This window comes from Charadrius vociferus, unplaced genomic scaffold (assembly GCF_000708025.1).
Source record: "Charadrius vociferus isolate BGI_N301 unplaced genomic scaffold, ASM70802v2 scaffold17, whole genome shotgun sequence".
NCBI lineage: Eukaryota > Metazoa > Chordata > Aves > Charadriiformes > Charadriidae > Charadrius > Charadrius vociferus.
In genome coordinates, this window is record NW_009649163.1 from 248,655 (window position 1) to 268,437 (window position 19,783).

A 19,783-nucleotide genomic window follows, 5' to 3' on the forward strand; every position below is an offset into this window, starting at 1 on the left:
CGGGTCGGCGGCGGGCTGGGAGCGCTGCCGGCCCAGGGCGCGGGTCTGCTTTGTGCCTCTCTGCCGTTTCCGTGCGCTGGTGCACATCCATGTCCCCTGCCCCAGCCTTAAGTCGCTGCTTGACACCCAGCGACTGTACCATCGGCCTTACCCACACCTGAATGTGTGCTTGCAGTCGAGGTGATCCTGGCTGCTAATCCCTGCCCTGGAGCAAATGAGTTGTGTCCCCGCACAATGAGTTTCTCAAACTCATTCCCCTGGGGCTAATGTTTTACCAAGGCAGCGATGTGGATGTGTCTCTGCAAAGCTGACAGAGTTTATGGTATCTCCGGTGCCTTTGAATCAGGACCCCGTCCAGCTTAGAAAGGAACTCGAGTGGCAGTGGTGACAGTCCAGAAGCGGTGCCATTGTCCTTCATGGCTCTGTAGTTATCTGTTCTGCTGGTTCTGGGAACTCTGTGTTTTTGAGAAGATCTTTTGCTTAAGGTCTTCTGCCAGCAAACTACCAGCTGGTTTGGTCCTCCCTCCCATCCCTTTGGCTTTAAATTACTTCAAAGTCTGGTAATACATAGCCTTGACTGTGGTAGTAAAGGTGATGAGTAAAATAACAGATAGCAGCCAATGTGTTTGTTAGGTTCCAAATGGGCTTCCAAGGGTATTTCAAAGATTTACCTAAATTTCAGCAAGTAGGTGCACACTGACAGGGCTGAGGTACCAGCGCTGTATCCAACAGTGCAGCACGCAGAACCAAGTGTCCTGCCTTTCTTGCATTTTAGTGAGAGCTTGAACCAGTCCTTGTAGGAGAAGCTGTATGTCTTTCTTGCATTTCCTACAAGAAAATGGTGGGCTGTGTCAGTTTTTTGTTAAGTTTTCATCAGATTTCTTTGCTACTTAGCTCTTGAATTATTGCATTGTTTGTCCGTCATCATCCTTGGGTTCAAAAAAACCTATTCCTTACATTTCTTTCCTTTTAATTCCTCACCTTTCCATGTACCTGTACATTTGCTGTGTTTTCGTGATTATACTCCTATTTTACATATTGTCCTGTTAAGGACTAAAGCTGAAGTTGTCCCAAAGTCTCCTATACTGCCTTGCAGGCCACAAATATGTCCTCTCTAGGTACTGAGTCGGTATCTGCTAATGCCAAGACAGGTGTCTTCTGTCTCTATTGGTCTTGCTAGATAGTTTTCAAAATAGGTTTAAGGACTTAGCTTTTTATCAAGTGAAATGCGATATAATAGGGCTCCTTATGAGAATTTTGTTTTGATTGTCATTTGGCCATTCTTTGTTTGGATGCAAGCTCTGCTTTCAGCCTGACACTTGCCAACATTTGAGGCTGACCATGTTTTTGTAAGTTTCTCTCTGAAAGTTTCACAGTTTAAATAAAACTTATTTCAGTGAGAAACGTAGTAGACTAAAATAGAAAAATCTTTATCTGGTAAGGGATAAAGAAGTAGTTCCATGGAAATTGCAAGACTGAATTTGATCCTCAGGGATGATCATTTCTGTCTTCTCAAGGTTGCTGCGTATTCTGCTGTGTGGGGAGAGCGCAGGGCACTCAAGCTGCTGGAGTCATTTTCATGGTAGTACCTAAACAGAAGCATATGAGACTCACTGTTCACAAAGTGCGGGCGCAGCAGGGGGTAGGAAGAGTTGAATCAGTGAACTATAACTTTCCTCCTCTCTAGAACAGTGGACAGGCTTAATTTATATTTGTGCTTTCAAGATGATTGTGTTGCATTGAATCTTAACAGCCATAAGATTGTCAGTAAAGGAGGTGACATCACTTAGAAGCCCTAGGAACAATGCAGTTGTTCTATGAAGGTTTTTTGCAACAATAAAGATTTACATTGTCTTTGTCCATTTTATTGTGGAAGGTGAAACTGAAAAACACTGTCTGTACAGTGTACTGTTGCTGTGAAAAATCAACTTCTGCATCCCCTGTCATTGCTGTTTACTGTACAGTGTATTGTGTTAGAACAAAACTGTTTGCCTAAAACGCACTTGCTTCTGCCACCTAAACGGGATATGAGCTGTGGTCACTTTTTAAATGACTCATAACTGCTGTAATTGCCAAAATTCATTTTTCAGCTGTGAGGGCCTGCACATTTGTCCTTTGAAATTATCCAGGCAAGACTACGCACTGTGTAACACATGAAAAAAGCTCATGCCTCAAAGTTTAAACAAATTCAGCCCAATACAAAGTTATGGCAGAGCTGGAAATAGATCCTAGATTTCCTGGCTCTTGTCTGCAGCTTCTAACATTCATAACACCTTTTTTTTCCTTTTGTAACATGTCTGCTATTGAATTTTACTTGGGTTTGTTGCATTATATCCATGTAGCCTTACTGTCACAGAGCATTTCTAAAAAGAAAACTTGAATTAGCTCATTTTGACACTTCCTTCTTGAATGTCTTTGTTACAGTTTGTATCTGTTATCTGCAGATGAAGCCTAATTATTCATTTTGTTGAATTTGCTCTTTTCCTCTTTCAGCCGAGTGGTTTTACCTTGCTCAGTGCAAGAGGTATGTCCTCATCCTACCTGCTTTTGGTTTGGGGTGATGGGAGGGAAGATGATAGTGTTTTATTTAAACCTGACTAGCCTGGATCCAAATGTTTCCTGTGCTGTGCACCCACCAGTCCGCCACACGTTTCCACATGTGTAAGCCACCAGTTAAGCAGAGTTAACCTCTTGCGGATCAGTGGATTTCAAAGGAAGCAGATGCCTGCAGGCAAAGAACCTTTCCGTGTTTCTGAGCCACTCCACAGCTTACAAACAAGGAAAGAAAGTCGTGCAGTTCTGCACTACAGCAGAATTTTCCTTGCTGATCAAGGTGTTGAGTGGCTCCAAGCCGTTTCCTAAAGGGAAAGGTAGGAGTCACTGTCCAAGATTTGAAGCCAGCAATTTAAATGTCACTGAGATACTTTTAAATGAAAGTCACAATAAGATGTCTGAACATACTTCTGAGGGAAAATGTTACAGTTTCTTCTACAATTTGTATTTTATGGGTCCTGTCAGGGCGGTATCTAGTTGATTAAAAGTATGAATTTGGGTGGCTCAGGACTGGAAATCAATCATTTCAAAGTCTGTAAACTAAAAATTATATTTCTTTTATACAATTAAGAACAACATACATACTTTGCTTTTAGGATGGGAAAAAAGAAGAATAACATGTTTAGTATGCTATACAAAAGTGTTGCATTAAGGTGGAACAACCTCATTATCTGTGTTTGTGAACTACAAATAAATTTTGCCAGCAGGTTGTCATATTTACTAAGTGTTTTTATATGGTGTATTTTACTTTCCTGATAATTTTGTCTGTACTACCAAATTTTCACTGGAAACAGCCAAATTTGTTATGCTTTAAAAGTTTTGGCTAACACTAATATTGAAATTTTATTCTCTTAACTTTTCAGTATCAAGTTGGGCAACTTTATTCTGTGGCAGAAGCTAGCAAAAATGAAACAGGAGGTGGTGAAGGAATTCAAGTCTTAAAAAATGAGCCTTATGAAAAGGATGGTGAGAAGGGACAATATACGCATAAAATCTATCATTTAAAGAGGTGAGAAAAACATTGATACATATTATGGTCACTTGGTGTTGAGCAAGAAATGTTTAAAAGCAAGGGCAGCCTTCCATTGTTTACTCTTCTGGGGTACTTGTGTTTTTCTGCCACTCTTTAATTTCCTGAATTGTGCATGAATGCTCTGGTGAGTGCAAAAACATGTGAAATACAGTGGATTTTAAATATGTGGGATAGAGTAATGGAGAACCATGCAAAATGTCCCATCTGTGAATAGGCAAATGCATCTCTTAAGTAGAAATAATTTGAATTCTTAGTATATAGCCGAAATGATGGGTTGGTATCACAGATGCTTTGTAGCATAGCCCAAAGGACAGGGATGTTGATATAGAAGCACAGAGAAAAGCAGAATGGTTATTGCATTATAAAGGAAGAATATTTATATATGATCTGGTATTTAAGAAAGAGCTCTTATTGCCCGAACGCTATTTAAAAACGGTCTATAAGGCATCAGAACAGTTCTTGTGGTGTGGCAGGGTCATGTTTTTCTGAGAGGGAACGAGTAAGGTAAAGAATATTTTCGGAAGTTAAATGCATTTCAGAGTGGGTAAAACCTGGGTTATATGGACAACTGACCCAGATGGTGTCTGGACCTCTAGGGATTAACAGGCAGTGTTACTCCAGAGGGCTGCAGTACTGTAAAGGCAGCTGTATTGTTAGAATTTGTAACCATAGAATCATCGAATGGTTTGAGTCGGAAGGGACCTTGACGATCACGCAGTGCCACCCCCTGCCCTGGGCAGGGCCACCTCCCCCCAGCCCAGGTTGCTCCAAGCCCCGTCCAACCTGGCCTTGAACACCTCCAGGGATGGGGCAGCCACAGCTTCTCGGGGCAACCAGATATGTTGTCAAGTTGTGAGGATTCGTATTCCAAATGTTTATAATTGGAGGAAAAAAGATCTAAAAAGCTGAAGACTGAATACATTTACAGTTGACTTCCTGTGGGGAGGCACAGAGATGATGTGGGAAATAAATGCTGTACAGCAGTACTGTTCAAAAGTGTCTGAGTGTTTAGTGTCTTGGCTATGTGAAAGTAAACACGAAGGCAAACTTTCTTCAGGCTGTGTTATATCGGATTGTTGCACACAAGGTATGCATCCTCATACCTTTTGGTTGGCTTTGGGCATTGGCCTTTCACATGTGTGCAAACTGGAGAGAAAGTAGAGCGTAGAAAGAAGTGTGCGCAGTGTGACTCGCGTGGAAGAGCTGAAAGAGTTGTCTTTGGTTATTCTGGACAAAGAGAAGTCCCAGATGAGTGGGACATAAGGTTCTTGCAATGTAAAAAAGGAATAGTCAGTTGGCTTTTTCCTTGAATCTAAAAGGAAAAAGGACAGGAGCTTATTCACCATCCTTGGAGAAAAACTGAGGATGGAACATTTACATAGATTGAACTCTGTCTGTCCCTTACGCACATGTGTACATGTAGTTTGTTTAAACTCACCTACTTAAGGGCACCAGCCTCAAGTGTTCTCCTAGGCATTACCAAATTTCTCTGGTACCAGAGCTTTTTACTTTTTTTCCCAAGCGTCCAGTTTTTGGCAGCTGTCGTGGGCACTCCATTGGACTGGAGAGGGCAGTTGCTATCAGCGATGGTAATACTGCTGCTTGTGGTGAGCTGCAGTTTTCCTCTTCAGGCGTGGTTGCAATAGCTGCGTGGCGTTCCGTCTGGGCTGCAGGCAGCCAAGTTACAGGCTTGCTCACTGATGAACTTGCAGTTTTGTTAGAGTTTGGAGGTGAGATCTCTTGGGCAGCGCTCTCCCTCGACAGTTGTCTTTGCTGTGCTTGAAGAGAAAAGAAGGCACAGCTTTCATCAGGGTCATAGTGCTTCCAAAATTATTTCTAGCTCACTTTCAATTATCTTACTGTCACTGTCCGTATTTTTTCTTAACTATTTTGTGATCAGTAACATTGTTGGAGTTCCTGCATATTTAACTGTGGATAACTTGTACATCATAACCTTTAAAGTGCTTAGGTAGAATGTGCCTTTCTTATTAAAGTGGAAGAAATCAATGAGGAATTTTAGGTGGCAGAAATTTTTACAATGTTGTCAATGTTTGTTTTTCACAGTAAAGTTCCTGGTTTTGTACGGATGTTTGCTCCAGAAGGCTCCCTGGTCTTCCATGAGAAGGCTTGGAACGCATATCCCTACTGTAGAACAAGTAGGTCTCCCGTTGTGTGTTTTACTGTCAGTGTTCAGTCGAGGAACGGTCTTAAATGGTTTAGCAAAAAAGAGGGTGCCATCAAGTGGAAAATGTATTTCAGATTTTAATGTTATGCTTGTGAGATCTCTCCTGAAAAGAAGAGCTTCTGAAGAGCAACCTCAATAGACCAATTTACTGGTTCCTACAGAGCCTTAGTATCCAGTGTCCCTAGTTTACGACTGAAGAGGTGATTCTCTCAAAATCTAAAAGAAAGCCTCTGAAAATAATTTAATTCTTCATAAGCTCTTAGAATAAGTTGTCTGTTCTATTTTAATACTTTTAATTGTGTACGTTCTAAGAATAGGCTCTATTTCTTTTGTGTTTCTGTTAGATAGTTTGAAGATTCTAAGAATAGGCTCTATTTTGTGTTTCTGTTAGATAGTTTGAAGTATCTTATAACAAACTTCTAAGGTTAAGGCTAGCAAGTGAAAGTCTGCTGAACTCTGCTAACTTGCACACAAATGCTGTTAGACTACTTTCGAATGTTTCCTATACTGTGAAGCAATCATACGTGAGACTTTTCAGAAACGATTGTATCTAATAACACTTTCTGTTTCCTTTTCATTTTCATTGCGTGTGTTTCCAATGACCAGTTGTGACAGTGAGTATTTGAATTACCATCAGTCCTGTGTTGGGTTTTTGAAATATATTTTGTTTGTTATTACTGCTACAGTTGACTCTGACTCTAGCAACCTAGCTCCAGCCTTTTATATAAGCCTTGCCAGGGTTCCTGGCATAGGGCTCCTTGTTACTTAATTTGTCTGGACTTGGCTATCATTAGAAAGAACTGTAATTTATCAGAGAAATGCTTTCATTTTTTACATCTTCTTTTATGCCTTTACTTACCGTTACAGCTGCATAGTGCCTGTCCTGGTAAGACATAATGCTAAAAAAGAAAAAAAAAAGCCAAATTAGAGGTTTCTACACTCTTGAATGCAGGAAGAGCAATGAAATAAAATCAGCCCCTAACTGTCTGAAATCCCATTTCTGTAAAGTGAAATCCTGCCTCAGTTAAAATGGGTTAAACAAGAATTCAAATGGATCATCACAGCTGGGGGGTTGGGGTTTTTTGTTTTTTATTTAAGATGTGTGGGAAAGAGATCATTAAGGCTTTATTTCCCCATGTATACATTTTGGTGACCTGTTTAAGGAAGCTTGTAAGTTTAATGTTGAATTGCTTTATCTGCTCACTCAAACTTGATTTAGATTGTCACTAGGTGGTTGCAACATAAGGAGTGACAAATGAGTTTGTGGACTGTTCAGCTTGACTCATCGTGACACACGTGCACTGGTGTGTGCTGTCTCACTTCTGAAGTGAGAAGTGTTCTGTGCTGGTCTTTAGACATACAATTTAGCAGTAGCTGGACCTTTATGGTCATGATTGTGCTACACAGTAACATCTAATGTTTATTATCTACTACCCCTGCCTCTCAGAATAGTCTCATTTATTAAAAATTTCATGCACGTGTTTTTAGTTGTTTTGTCCTAACTGCAGTATTAATAATTTGAAAATTACTTGAACATAGAGGTAAAGAATTTCAGGGTTGAGGAAGAAGGATAGTCAATGACGGTATTATTTCTATTTGTATGCACAGCATTAGAGTTGGATTTCTCAAACATGACTGGTTTTAATTTATACTTACTGCTGTAGCTGATACGTAAGATTTAGATGCTAGTTATTTCATTGTACCTATTTCTGTGTGTAGTTAAGGGGGCTGTTTCTTTTATAATTTAAATAGAATGTATTGTTAGTCAAGGCTTAGTAGTGACTTACATGTAAATACCATTTATCTAAACTTAAGCAAAAAGGTGTAATTAAACTCATGCTTTTTGATTATAATTCTTACAGAATGAATATATGAAAGATGACTTCTTCATAAAAATTGAGACCTGGCATAAACCAGATTTGGGGACATCAGAGAACGTGAGTTGGGATTTGGATACCAAGCATTAGTAATATTTTCAACACATAGTCATCCGGATAAAGTATTCTATACCTGGTAATGGTGGATAATTACTGCATAAAGTCGAAGCCCTACCAGTGATTAGTGTAAAACAAGAAGAGCATTATTCAGATCCTTCCGAGGTGGTCAAGCTGTCTAATCTGATGAGGTGCAAGAACAAGAAAATATTTTTATTTTTTATGTGGAAGTCAGTGGAGACGCTTGATTCTCACTCAAATATTTAAATAGATTTTCAGTAAGTTCTTTTTAATTTCATGTTCTTTTACCTGAGACATGCTAGTCCTGCTTAGGCTGACAAGTTTGGTGTCACAAGGCTATTGGAGTTTATCTGTGTACACTTCTGTAGAGTTATGTGTTGAAGCTGCTTCTGTGAGTTTTCCAGGACGGTGATACTCTTGTTTTCCTCCCTAGACAGTTGATTTGGTTCATGGGTCTCTTTAGGACATTTTTTTTATGTGTACTGACGAACATATTTATAAACCGTCCACAAAGGAATAGTTGTCAGTATGTTTTCAGTGCATGCATGACCTGTAGAACTGGATGTGCTACAGAGGAGGGTATTTCTTGGACAGCTCTGCTTCCTCCGACTGTAAGTTTAGGTATGCCTAACAGACTACAGGTGTGAAGCTGATTACATCTCCAGACCTTTATGTACCTTCATACCACACACGCTTCATCTGGTCCATGTTAAAGGGAGCCCTATGATTCAGGGAACCCACTAGATGTAGTCAAGTTATCGAAACCTGCCTTATTTGCACTTTAGAATTTGTGCGGCTTCTTTCTGTCTCAAAAAGCTCATACAGGTTACTGAATGGGTAATGTTTCTAATTAGAGCTTGATTTCATTAGCACTGACGAACGTGACAGAAGAATATGGCTTAATCTTAAATCCAGGTTTCCTGAATGCACAAAAACTGAAGGCTTTGTGCTGCTTTAAAATTTGTTAGTGAGTGAATCAAAATGTAACTGGAGATTATTCCCTTTCAGAAAGGCAGAGGAAGAAAGGATAGGCTTTGAGAACACTGTCTTTATGAAGTCCAGAAAAAATCCGTGGCACGCATACATACTGCATAAGGTGCACCACTGTTAAGATGACAGCATGCAAATCATTCCTTTTTCTCTTTTTGCAGGTGCACAATTTAGATCCAAACACATGGAGAAGTGTTGAAGTTGTTCATATTGACATTGCAGATAGAACTCAAGTAGAACCAGGAGTAAGTAAATGCTCTGCTATTGGGATATGGATGTAGCTTGCAGCTAACTCCATTGATGCTTCGTGTTGATTGTGAATAAACTAAAACGCTATGGATTTTAGCAAACAGATAAAAGAAAATTGTCTTTAATAGAATCATTCATTCTGAAGTTCCACACCTAGTAAATGCATTTACAACATCAGTCTACAGAATTTGACTTCTAGTTGCACAACTAAGACATGAAGGGCAACAGGCTTTTGGCACAAGTGTAGTTTTTACTTTTAATTGTAGATAAAGTAATTGATTTGGTTAAGCAAGCATTGAGGTGCTCGTCTTGGTGCATGAGACCTGTTTGAAGTACCCTTCATGAAGAACGGCGCATGTGCTGCATGCCCTCTTGCACTATTAGATTACACAGCCTTTGGTAGTGCCCGTTTCCTCTGTACTGGACTGACACGTGGTGGTACGCTCACAGAAGTTATGTTTTTGGCTGAGGGCAAAGATCCATCTAACCCAGTGTCCTGTTGGTGGCCAATAGCAGATACTTGTGGAGGGATAGGAAACTGGAAGATGGGAGATGTACATCTCTGAAAAATCAATCTGTATTTAAAGGACTTCCAGAGCCAGTGGTTATATCTGGCCTACTCTGTTTATTAGCCACTTACATGCCCGTGAGCACATCTAATCCATTTTTGAACGCATTTATAGATTTGACCTTTATGGCATTATGAATTCTGTAGAGTGTTTAAGTCCATCTTCATGTGGAAGACATTTCATATGTGGACGTCCTTGGAACTGTACATTATCCTCTCTTTTTTTTTTCTCTTTTGTGTATTTGACCTAGAGAGTATCAAAACTGTGAGTGCAGAGTGGCTTAATCCAGAGTCTTAAGTCTGTTGTCATGTTTCTACGTACTCTTTCTTCTTTTAGCAGCTTCGAACACCATTTACTTTTTTAAGCAAATATTTTGAGAAAATATTTTCAAATTCAAACTGACAGTATAGCCCATCATTGTGTAGGAGTACTGGAACTAATTTTCACCATGTGATTCGAATTTTCGTCTCCCAGAAACTCAGTTTTGCAAAGTCCTAACTTTATTAAATAGACTGCCATTGTACACAAACTTTCATGCAAACTTGATAACTCTGAGCTATCCTGGCCTGCATCAGGAATAGTGTATCCAGCAGGACTACAGAAGTGATTGTCCCCCTGTACTCGGCACCGGTGAGGCCGCACCGTGAGTACTCTGATCAGTTTTGGGCACCGCAGTATAAGGAGGACATTGAGGTGCTGGAGAGGGTCCAGAGAAGGGCAACGAAGCTGGTGAAGGGTCTTGAGAATAAGTCTTGTGAGGAGCAGATGAGGGACTTGGGGTTGTTTAGCCTGAAGAAGAGGAGGCTGAGGGGGGACCTGATCGCTCCCTACAGCTCCCTGAAAGGAGGGTGTAGTGAGGGGGGGTCGGTCTCTTCTCCCAAGTTACAGCTGATAGGACAAGAGGAAATGACCTCAAGTTGCGCCAGGGGAGGTTTAGGTGAGACATTAGGAAAAACTGCTACACTGAAAAGGTTATCAGAGACTGGACCAGGCTGCCCTGGGAAGTGGTGGAATTCGCCACCCTTGGATGTATTTAAAAGCCGTATAGATATGGTCCTCAGGGACGTGGGTTAGAAGTGGGCCGTAGGCTGGCACCCTTTCCGCTCCGCTTGTTTGCCCCCTTTCCCAGACAGTTACAGATTAATTAGCAGAAATTCTCTGCAACCCACACTCGTAGTCTCTCCTATTACGAAAATCTGCAGTTTCTGGCCTCTGTTATCTCTCTTTGCTGCTTCCGAGTAGATTTTCCATTTGTGCTAATATGTCTGTGAAGTTTAGGTAATGCAGCTTGAGGAGGTGGTGTTTTGTTTTGTTTTGTTTTGTTTTGTTTTTTTAGGAAGTTCCGCTACATCATAGTAACAAAATTGCCCTGATCTATGTGATTACTTTATGCCTTCAGAGAAGGCTGCTGGTTTTGGACCGTGAATGCCTATGAAAGCATTAGCTGTTTTCCATGTGTACTAATTGTCCAGAGGTTCTCTTTCTGTGACTTTTTCGTCTTTGTTCAGTGATGTTAGAGCAGTTACTAGCTCACTCTGTTGGGAAGTTTCTGGAATCACGTGCATTGTATGGCTTTTTTTTTTTTAATGCTTGTTCTCTGGCATTTATCATTCTAAGTAGCTGGGTGGGTTTTTTTGGTGCGCTAATTTTTTAGGGAAAAGGAATAGTCAGTGTTGCTGAAGGAAAGTTTTATTTGTACATTTATTTTCTCAGTCATAGTTTTGCCTGGAAAAACAACCCAAATGTACTATCTTGGATAAAAGTGACTGAAAGAGAATGGAGCTACATTTATAAGACCCAGCAATTTTGATGAAAGTTTTCATATATTCAAAAATTATCCTTGTGTTCAGTGAATGAACCTTGTCCAACCCGTTGTAGTGTGGCAGTTACTTTAGTTTCAGAACTACAATCAGCATAGATATAAAAATAGTAAATTTCTTTAAGATCCTAATGGCATGCATATGCTAACTCATGCTCATGTATAGAAATAATTTGGCTGACATCTGTGGCTTTCTTTAGATATACATTTAACCCTGCCCTCTCTTAATCATCTCCAGCATACAATCTATATAGCTTTCTATGGTTTGTATATAAAAATCACTTCCCAGGAGAGTAAAACTTTTTAAAGAGTAAGCAGAAGTGAACACTCAATTAACATCAGAAGAGGCTACATTTTTTGAAACAATTTGTAAGAAAGTAGAGTGGAGTGCAAACAAAGAAATTGAAATCAGGTTTCTAGCTATTTTTGTACAATGAAGAAATTAAAAGTCGTCTTCTAGGTCGTAGCGGATCTTCATTATATTACTTGAAACAAAGCTCTAAAAATACAGTTTTATACAGATCAGTGAAATTAATTAATGCCTGCATTAAGTACTAGAGATACAGGATTTCGATGTGTTGTGCAGGAAGTACAATCCCTTGTTCTACAGTTTGAAGAAATATAATGGAATATAGGAAATGCTCTTCTTTTGTAGCCTGTAAAAGTGTTAAAAGATTCTTGAGTAAAAGAGCTGTTTTTCTGATAGGTGGATCTCTCCCATTTTGGACTTAACTTATCATGTGATAGGCATCTAAAAAGTCCTTATTATTAGTCCAGAAGCTTAGTATCATCATATGTTTTATTGGTAACAGTCTTGGAACATCTTACCTAGGTCATAAAGTTGACTTTGTATATTAGCAAAAGGGTCAGAATCATAGAATCATAGAGTGGTTTAGGTTGGAAGGGACCTTGAAGATCATTGAGTTCCAATCCCCTGCCATAGGCAGGGACACCTCCCACTAGACCAGGTTGCCCAAGGCCACATCCAGCCTGGATGAGAACATATCACTTAGTTTCTGTTAAAAAATGAAGAACATTTCTTTTTGAAGAAGTATGTAGAGAGGTGGGGGTAGATCTCTTCTCCCAAGGAACAGGCGATAGGGCAAAAGGAAAGGGCCTCAAGTTACACCAGGGGAGGTTTAGATTGAATATTAGGAAAAATTTCTTCACCCAAAGGGTTGTCAAGCACTGGGACAGGCTGCCCAGGGCAGTGCTGGAGTTGCCATCTTTCATACTGTCCTGGGTGCTTATAGATCTTCATTTCTTCCAGACAGTCTTAAAAGACCTTTAACTTCTAGTGCATAGCGCAACGCTGCAGTGTATGTCTGTGCTAATTTTAACAAAAAGTTTGAACCTTGGCATTCTTTCAAAAGTGAATTCAGGGAATAGTTCGCCTGGTAGCTGTCCTGTAGCTACAGGATGCTTCAGGAGATGGGAACGACTGTAAGACACTTGTTATTAAAAGCCGTTTAGCTAGACCTACCCAAATTATGTGAATGTTTTTCTTGCACATCAGTTAAGCATACAGTAGTGCTGGGGACTGTTGCAGTTATGGGACTTGGCAATCATGCAGTGAGTTGGGAATATGACATACTTGATCAACCCGATTGCGATCTTTTACTGTGCTGTGGACGAGTGTTCATAGAGGTAGGGACAGTATTGGAGAAAAGTGCCAGGATGTGTTCCTTTCCACAGTCAGTTTTGTGTTTTCTGCTAAATAACACATACTATACATGCATGTTCTCCTGTTTAAAAAACTAATGCAATGTTGAGTTGAAAAGCCAGAAATAGTGTCCACCTGCCTAGTTAGTCTAGTGCCACTATGTTCAGGAAGCTTTTTTCATTAATTGGCAGATAAGAGGACAGGCTTGTGTCATTTTTCACATTAGGTTCTGAAATTTTTTTAAAAATCATTCTGTCCTGTATATATACTTTCAAGTTTTATACTATTTGGTAGAGTGAACTATGAGCTGTCAGCAGTGCTGTTATTGCTTTTAGCAGGTCTTATAAACGAGAATGAGAATTGTAAAGAAGCACCCGGATTCTGGGTTTGTTGTGATTATTACTTTATTGTATGTGGTTCGCAGTCTCTCTAAATAATTCTTTATAATAGTTTGTTGCATTCATGCATATTATATTGAGATTTTGAGCAGAAACTGACTATGAAACGATATTTGTGTATTTCTTTGAAATAGTTTTTAGCTCCTCTATATTGTTATGCTGCTGCATAATGATGTTTTGCCTGTCTAGCTTTCAAGAGGGCTTCAGGGTTTTTAGCTGTAATATTTTTTTCCAACAGCCGCCTGTTTTTCTTCCTAAGAAGGACTTGTTGTCGTCAGGAGTTAAGCTCTTGCTGCAGAGATATTTTCCTTAAACTCTGCAAAGAACTGTTGTTTATTTGTACTTTGGCTCTAGTCCAGTCTTCTTCCTGCGTGCTGGTAGGGTTTGTGTATTGAGAAGAGTTCCTACAATGCTCTCTTGTCCATCTAGACATTAATCTAGACAGGGTGGGGGGGTTTTCTGTCCTTAACAGGGTTTGCGTTAACTGAGTCCTGAAAGGTCTTGGTTCAAAGCTTCTGTATGTGATCTCTGGGATATAAAACTTTATCACAACTCATCTATTTTCTTTGAAGTTTTGTTTTCACTCCTACATCTTATTCGTATGGTTTTTTCCCTGTGTTTCTAGCTGTGCTTATGTGTGGGTCCTAAGTGCAAGAGCACAGTTGCTTTTTACCTGTGTCCCTGTGCAGTGGGAGGTAGGGTGGCAGATACCATCGTATGGCGCGGACTTGTGTCTCTGTGGTATCCAGTCAAATAATTCCATACCATAAAACAGGCAGATCAGAGTTGCACATCTAGGTGAGTTTAAATGCCAAAATGCCAAAACAAAGATTGCATACGTAAGCAAAGTTCTTACCTTAGCAAGTTTTCTGATCATTGTGTATTTGAAAATTTGTGTCCTACAGTATGTTTCAATATGCTTGTGTGGTGTATACCGTAACGTACAGGTATGAAGTACTTATGGTACAAGATACCACAGGTTTTGTTAGTGAATGCAATTTTTAGTATTAAAGTTCTGGAGGATTTTGGATGAACAGTCTGTTGCTTGGAAATAGTGATGTTTGTTGATGCTTTTGCTTTGGGTTTTTATTTCATTTTTTCAGGAAGGAGGTTGCAATGCAAATGTAGAAATTGCCAAGTATAGTTCCCTTTAATCATGTGGCACGACCATTTATATTTCTGCATAATATTGAATGAGGAAGCTGTCTTTCTGGTGGAGAAAAAGCAGCTTTCTTCAAGCAACGATTCTGACTTAAGTTTTGGTGGTTTTAATTAATATTTTATGTAGATTTCACATTGTAGTGCTTACAAAGGAAAGTAGATCAGTTAAATTTCTATATTTATAAGCATGCTTGGAACCATTTTATTGCAGATTTTTGACAATGCCTTATGGCAACTTGTAGCGAATTGAGGCATTTCATCGTTGGTGTGTGTTTGACCCTGGATATCTTGCTGGTGCCCTGGGCATGCCTTGGTCCCGTGTAAGCTTCTCAGCATATGTCGATTCCTCCTGTCTGTCCCAGTTATTGCATACTACAGGACTGTAAAGAGTGATGGCGATTACTTTAACAAGTTTAGAGTGAAGGGGTCTTGGTCTTTGAAACTGATTTTTGTCCTAGGTCTTACAAGCTGGTACAAAGGTACAGCGTAGCTACAAGTAAAGTCACCTAGTCGTCACCTAGTCAAAACACGTGCGCTTTATAATCTTGTGCAGAGTGATTCATCCCATCTCCTGTGGATTTTTCTTACTGGCATTGACATTTTCAGGTTGGACCAGAACAGTGTGCTTTTTCCAGCAGTGATCAACGCTGGATGTTAAGAAAGGTGAAAACCTCCACTGTGCTGCGTACTCCCTCTGCCTCCCAAGTGGGACTGGTGCAGGAAGGGCTGGTTAGGCAGCAGTTACATTCAGTGCTGTCTGGTTGGAACCATAAGGCGTGATGAGTAATATAAACATAACAATTACGATATAGAAATAATAAGTATATTTATATAATATCATGTAAAATGATAAATATAAAAATAATAACTATAAATAGTATAAACGTAAATAATATTGCAAACAAATTCACCATCTCTGCAATACTATATTATTATTACTATCTTTCCAATTAAGGAAGAGATGTTCTGCTTTCTATCTTTTTTTTATGCATTGTGGTGCCTCCACATGTTATTGAAGCCCGGATTGTTTCATGGGTCAGAAAATTGTTCACAATAGTTTAATTCCCTGTATTGCCTTTCCTAAAGTACAGCATTGACTAATAAATTGTGGTTTATTTTCTCGTTTTAATGATACGAGCTGCACTAATTTGAGATGATTGTCATTAAAACAAAGTGGTTCACTGCATTCTCTATATTGGGGCTTTCCATGGTAACTCCAGTGCTGCTGAGCTGTGTTGTCTGGTGTAATCTTTCTCTTTGACAATTATGTAGAGAAATTTCTGCAGAGTGTGCCGTTGTAAAGAAAGAGTCCAAATTGCATCCTGCTCTTCAGGAGGAGGCAGTACTGTAGCTTTGGTGAGGAGTCGAACTGCAGCTTATCTGCCTTTCTAGTGAACAGTTTGGAAAAAAAGTTTTACAGCCCGGAAACATGTCACCATTGCAGCACAAACACATGGGCTCAGCCAAGCACTGCCTGTCGTAAGGGAATCACTCCTGCTAGAAGATGCTTGTGCCGCCTTCTTTCTTTATCATTATTGACCACTGATGGAGTTGACAGTATTCTGCCTTTATTTGTGGTGAAAGTCGTTTAAAATCTTTGGTTTGGATTGCTGACAATTTTATCTGGTTATGGTTTTCAGTTTCTACGAACTCCAGCCCCTAACTACGTATATTCCCTCTCCGGTTTTACAGATTTCTGTATTTTATCCCTCTCAGTCATGTCTTTTCCAGGCTGGAGATTCATGGTCTATTGTGTTTGCTATTTGAATGGAATTGGTTCCGTAATTAATCATTCTTGCTGTCTTCTGTATTTCTTTCACTTCTAATGTATTCTAGGGAAAAGGGTATAATAAATGAATCTAATGTTCAAAATATAGATGTATTGCAGAATTTTAGTGTGGTAAGATATTTTGTGTTATGTTCCCTCCTGGTTTCCTAATATCCCAGTATGTTACATATGCTTGTTTTGGTATTGTCCTTCTATTGCTTTTAGGATTGGTCTGTTGTGCTCCGTAGTGATTCATGGAAGCACCACAGCAATCTCTTGCACTTTCTTGTTTTTCTCTCTAAAGAAAGCACAGAGGTACTCCTTACCTGTGAGAACTTCCTAAATGTGATGTTGCCATGCAATGCTGCGCGACTGTGCTCACAGCTGGGACAGCAGGCCAGGCAGCATCTTCTGGGTATCGCTAGTATAAATGAAGTGTGTGGTCTGGATATCCATATGCCCGACACCACTACGGTGTGAGCGTGTGAGCTCGACTTTGGTAGGATATTCAGACAATCAGACTAAGAAATTTAGGGTTGCCTCTAATGCAGTACCTGGTTTTATTTACAAAATTGGCACTAAAATACAGAAGTTCTTGTACTTTGTGGTTCTGTTTAGCACATCGGTACTCCAAAACAGCAGCAATACTCGTGCCAGGAATTTGTTGTCTAGAACAAAATGTTTATTGGAAAATTGTTTATCCATTCCTATAGCTTAATACTTTTCTCAGTGTCTTCCATCCGGTGTTTGAGTGAAATTGTTAAAAGGCAGTCGTAATCAGTAATTTAAAACACTGAATCTATTTCTATGAAAATATTCTGCTGTAATATTTACATATATTTCTTAAAGGTGATTTACTTGTAAAGAAAATGCGATTTTTTTTCCCCCCCAAGCATTTTGGGGGGGATGTGTATTGCATTCAACCTCCAGAATATGCAGGATCTGAGGATTCGAGTAGGTCGCAGCCATCTTCACCTACAGTATTTGGAAATAACTAATGAGATGAGAAGCCTACAGCTGGTGGCAGGCACTGTAAATTGTGCGCCCTCTGCTCGCCACCCCCGTTGGCTTCCTGGAGGAGACAGGCTGCGAACAAAGCCGGCAGGCTGGCTTGCTCACGGGCAGCAGGAGTTGAGAGCTGGGGCTGGCTGCTGTGTGCTGAAGCGATCATACGTGAAGGCATATATTTGCTCTTTTTGTTGTCTGTAAAAAGGACACGTGCTTTTTTCCAGTTAACTCATCAGTAAGGGAATTTACTCATTTTCATAGTTTGAATGCTATGGAAGTTTATCTGAATACCTATTAATGCATTCTAGCTGTATTAATTACAGAATGGCTGGAAAAAATCTATTAAAAGCTCTTTTCAACCTATTTTAATATATAGCATAGGTAGGTATGTTAAAAGAACTGGGAATGATACAAAAAATTTGGGGAGAAGAAGGTATCAGAGAATAACAGCTGATTTTTCTATAAGTGAAATCAGATTTGTCTGAGAGGACCTGCTGGATTTTCCAGCTCCACCTGGTTTGCAGAAAATGTATTGTAAATATCAAAATGGTTATGAAGGCATTAATAACTAATTCGTATAGCCTTGCTATGTGGATTTGAAATTCCAGTCTGGAAGTAGCCTTTGTTCCTCCGTGCTAATGGAAGAATCTAGATTTGAAAACTGGTGTGTTACACATCGTGTTCAATACTTCTGACAGCGCAAACAATGAATTCAAATAATTGCTCCTAGGTTGAGTATGCACTGGTACCATCTGTTGAATTCAAGTTAAATTCAAGTTAAAAATGAAAAATAGGGAAATGGAGCTGTTTTGGGAGGGCTGAGGAAAGTTGATTGGAGTTCTTTTGTGTGCATTGTCTTTCCCAGGTTTGTTTGGGATTTTCCTGGTGAATAAATATGGAGAATGAATATGAAATCCGTTCAGAACAATGGGAGAGGGAAATACTTTGGCGCAGTTCATAATTCATTAGTCACTAATTACCACAGGGTGCAACTGAGGCCAAGAATAAAAGTGGAGAAAATAGCCAGTTATATGGTCCTCTCTAATGGATGAGTTTATATCCTTTCCAGAAGAAAACCCCACAGAATAGGGAAGACCAACCTATCTGCGCCTTGGGTTGACAGCTCTGTCTTGGGTTATTTGCATCCCGCCGTGAAGCGTCTGTTGCTGGCCACTGAGACAGAGTATTGGGCTAGAGTGGTCTCTCCGTCTGGCGATTCCTGCTCAGTGGTGTTAGAGCGTTCAGGCTTATTTTACACATACTCCTGTTCATGCCTTTGTCTACAAGAACTTTGTAACTCCATCGTCCAGTGAAACCAGTTCCCCAAAACACACTGCTTCTGCAGCGGAGATGTAGTTAGATGATTTCAGTATGCCTCAGAAAAACATTGATATTTCAGTTTTAATATTCAGAGAGCCATTTTTTTAAAATTTACATCTATCTATCTGCTGCTGCTATTTAATCTTGAATGTAAGGGAATGCATTAGAAAGGTGAAGGTTTAGCTTTAATTCATCTTAGAAGCAGTTTACAAATGTGATCCCTTGCGACAACTCTGGTGCAGGAGTGGGGGCAAATGCCGGTAGCTACTTTTCTGGTGGTGTTTCTTTCACTCCGTGTTCTGCAAATTTTATCCTCATTGAAATTTGTTTTTAAAAATGAGACCTTAAACTCTGCTAAACTTTCTCAGGCTTTTCTGTAGCACCCACCAAGCATTTGTTCTGCTTTAACTTAAACTTTTGCAGTTTTCCTCCGCTGCCTGGGTGTAACTGTGTTCTTAGGTTAATGTTTTCATATGTTGTGTAAACCTTACCTGTTCCCAGTTACTGAGGTCAGAGTTTTTAACCCTTTCCTCATCTCCAAAGTAGCATCTTTATCAAATAATCATTTTCATACCCTCATCAGTAAAATTAAGTAGATCCATATGTTGGAAGCATTTGCCATTTTGGACTCTATATTAGCTTTTTTCCCACTGTATAGGGCTTGGTAAGCAGTGCTGTCTGTTGTGCAGCAGTGCCGCTCAGTCTGCTGCCCTGTGCCCTCTCTGCGTGTAGCCTGGTGACGTCCCACCAACTGAGACTACGCTGTTTCTAGTTCTGCACATTAGCACACTTACGCCTTCTTCCCTTTCTGTTCTGTGTTCTCAGGAGTGGACATAGGTTGCAGTTTGGAAAATGTTAGCGCACTAGTCTCTGTATCACTGCTTTCTCTTCCCCTCAGAAGTTTACAAAACCGATAGGATAGTGCTCACGTTGCACAGTGCGCAGCACAAGACGGTTCTGACCGCGAAGGGAGCCCCGGCGTACTATCGCAGTATGAACAGATAATGAGCACCACTGGTGACAGGCAGTGAATGAGTGGGTGTGACGGAGTATTCAACACAAACTTAAGTCAGACTACCTCCACCTATCCTGCTCCAGACCACCCAGGAGAA

The 19,783-nt window shown here is 40.0% G+C and overlaps 1 protein-coding gene across 1 annotated transcript in view; it reads left to right on the forward strand.

The window, feature by feature from the left end:
• Window positions 1-19,783, forward strand: part of PITPNB (phosphatidylinositol transfer protein, beta) — a 34,880-nt gene that overhangs the window by 2,534 nt on the left and 12,563 nt on the right. The window contains exons 2-7 of the mRNA XM_009888380.1: window positions 2,494-2,524; window positions 3,417-3,562; window positions 5,651-5,742; window positions 6,378-6,385; window positions 7,634-7,708; window positions 8,878-8,961. Of these exons, the coding sequence (XP_009886682.1) occupies window positions 2,494-2,524; window positions 3,417-3,562; window positions 5,651-5,742; window positions 6,378-6,385; window positions 7,634-7,708; window positions 8,878-8,961 (436 nt within the window). The remainder of the gene's footprint in view (window positions 1-2,493; window positions 2,525-3,416; window positions 3,563-5,650; window positions 5,743-6,377; window positions 6,386-7,633; window positions 7,709-8,877; window positions 8,962-19,783) is intronic.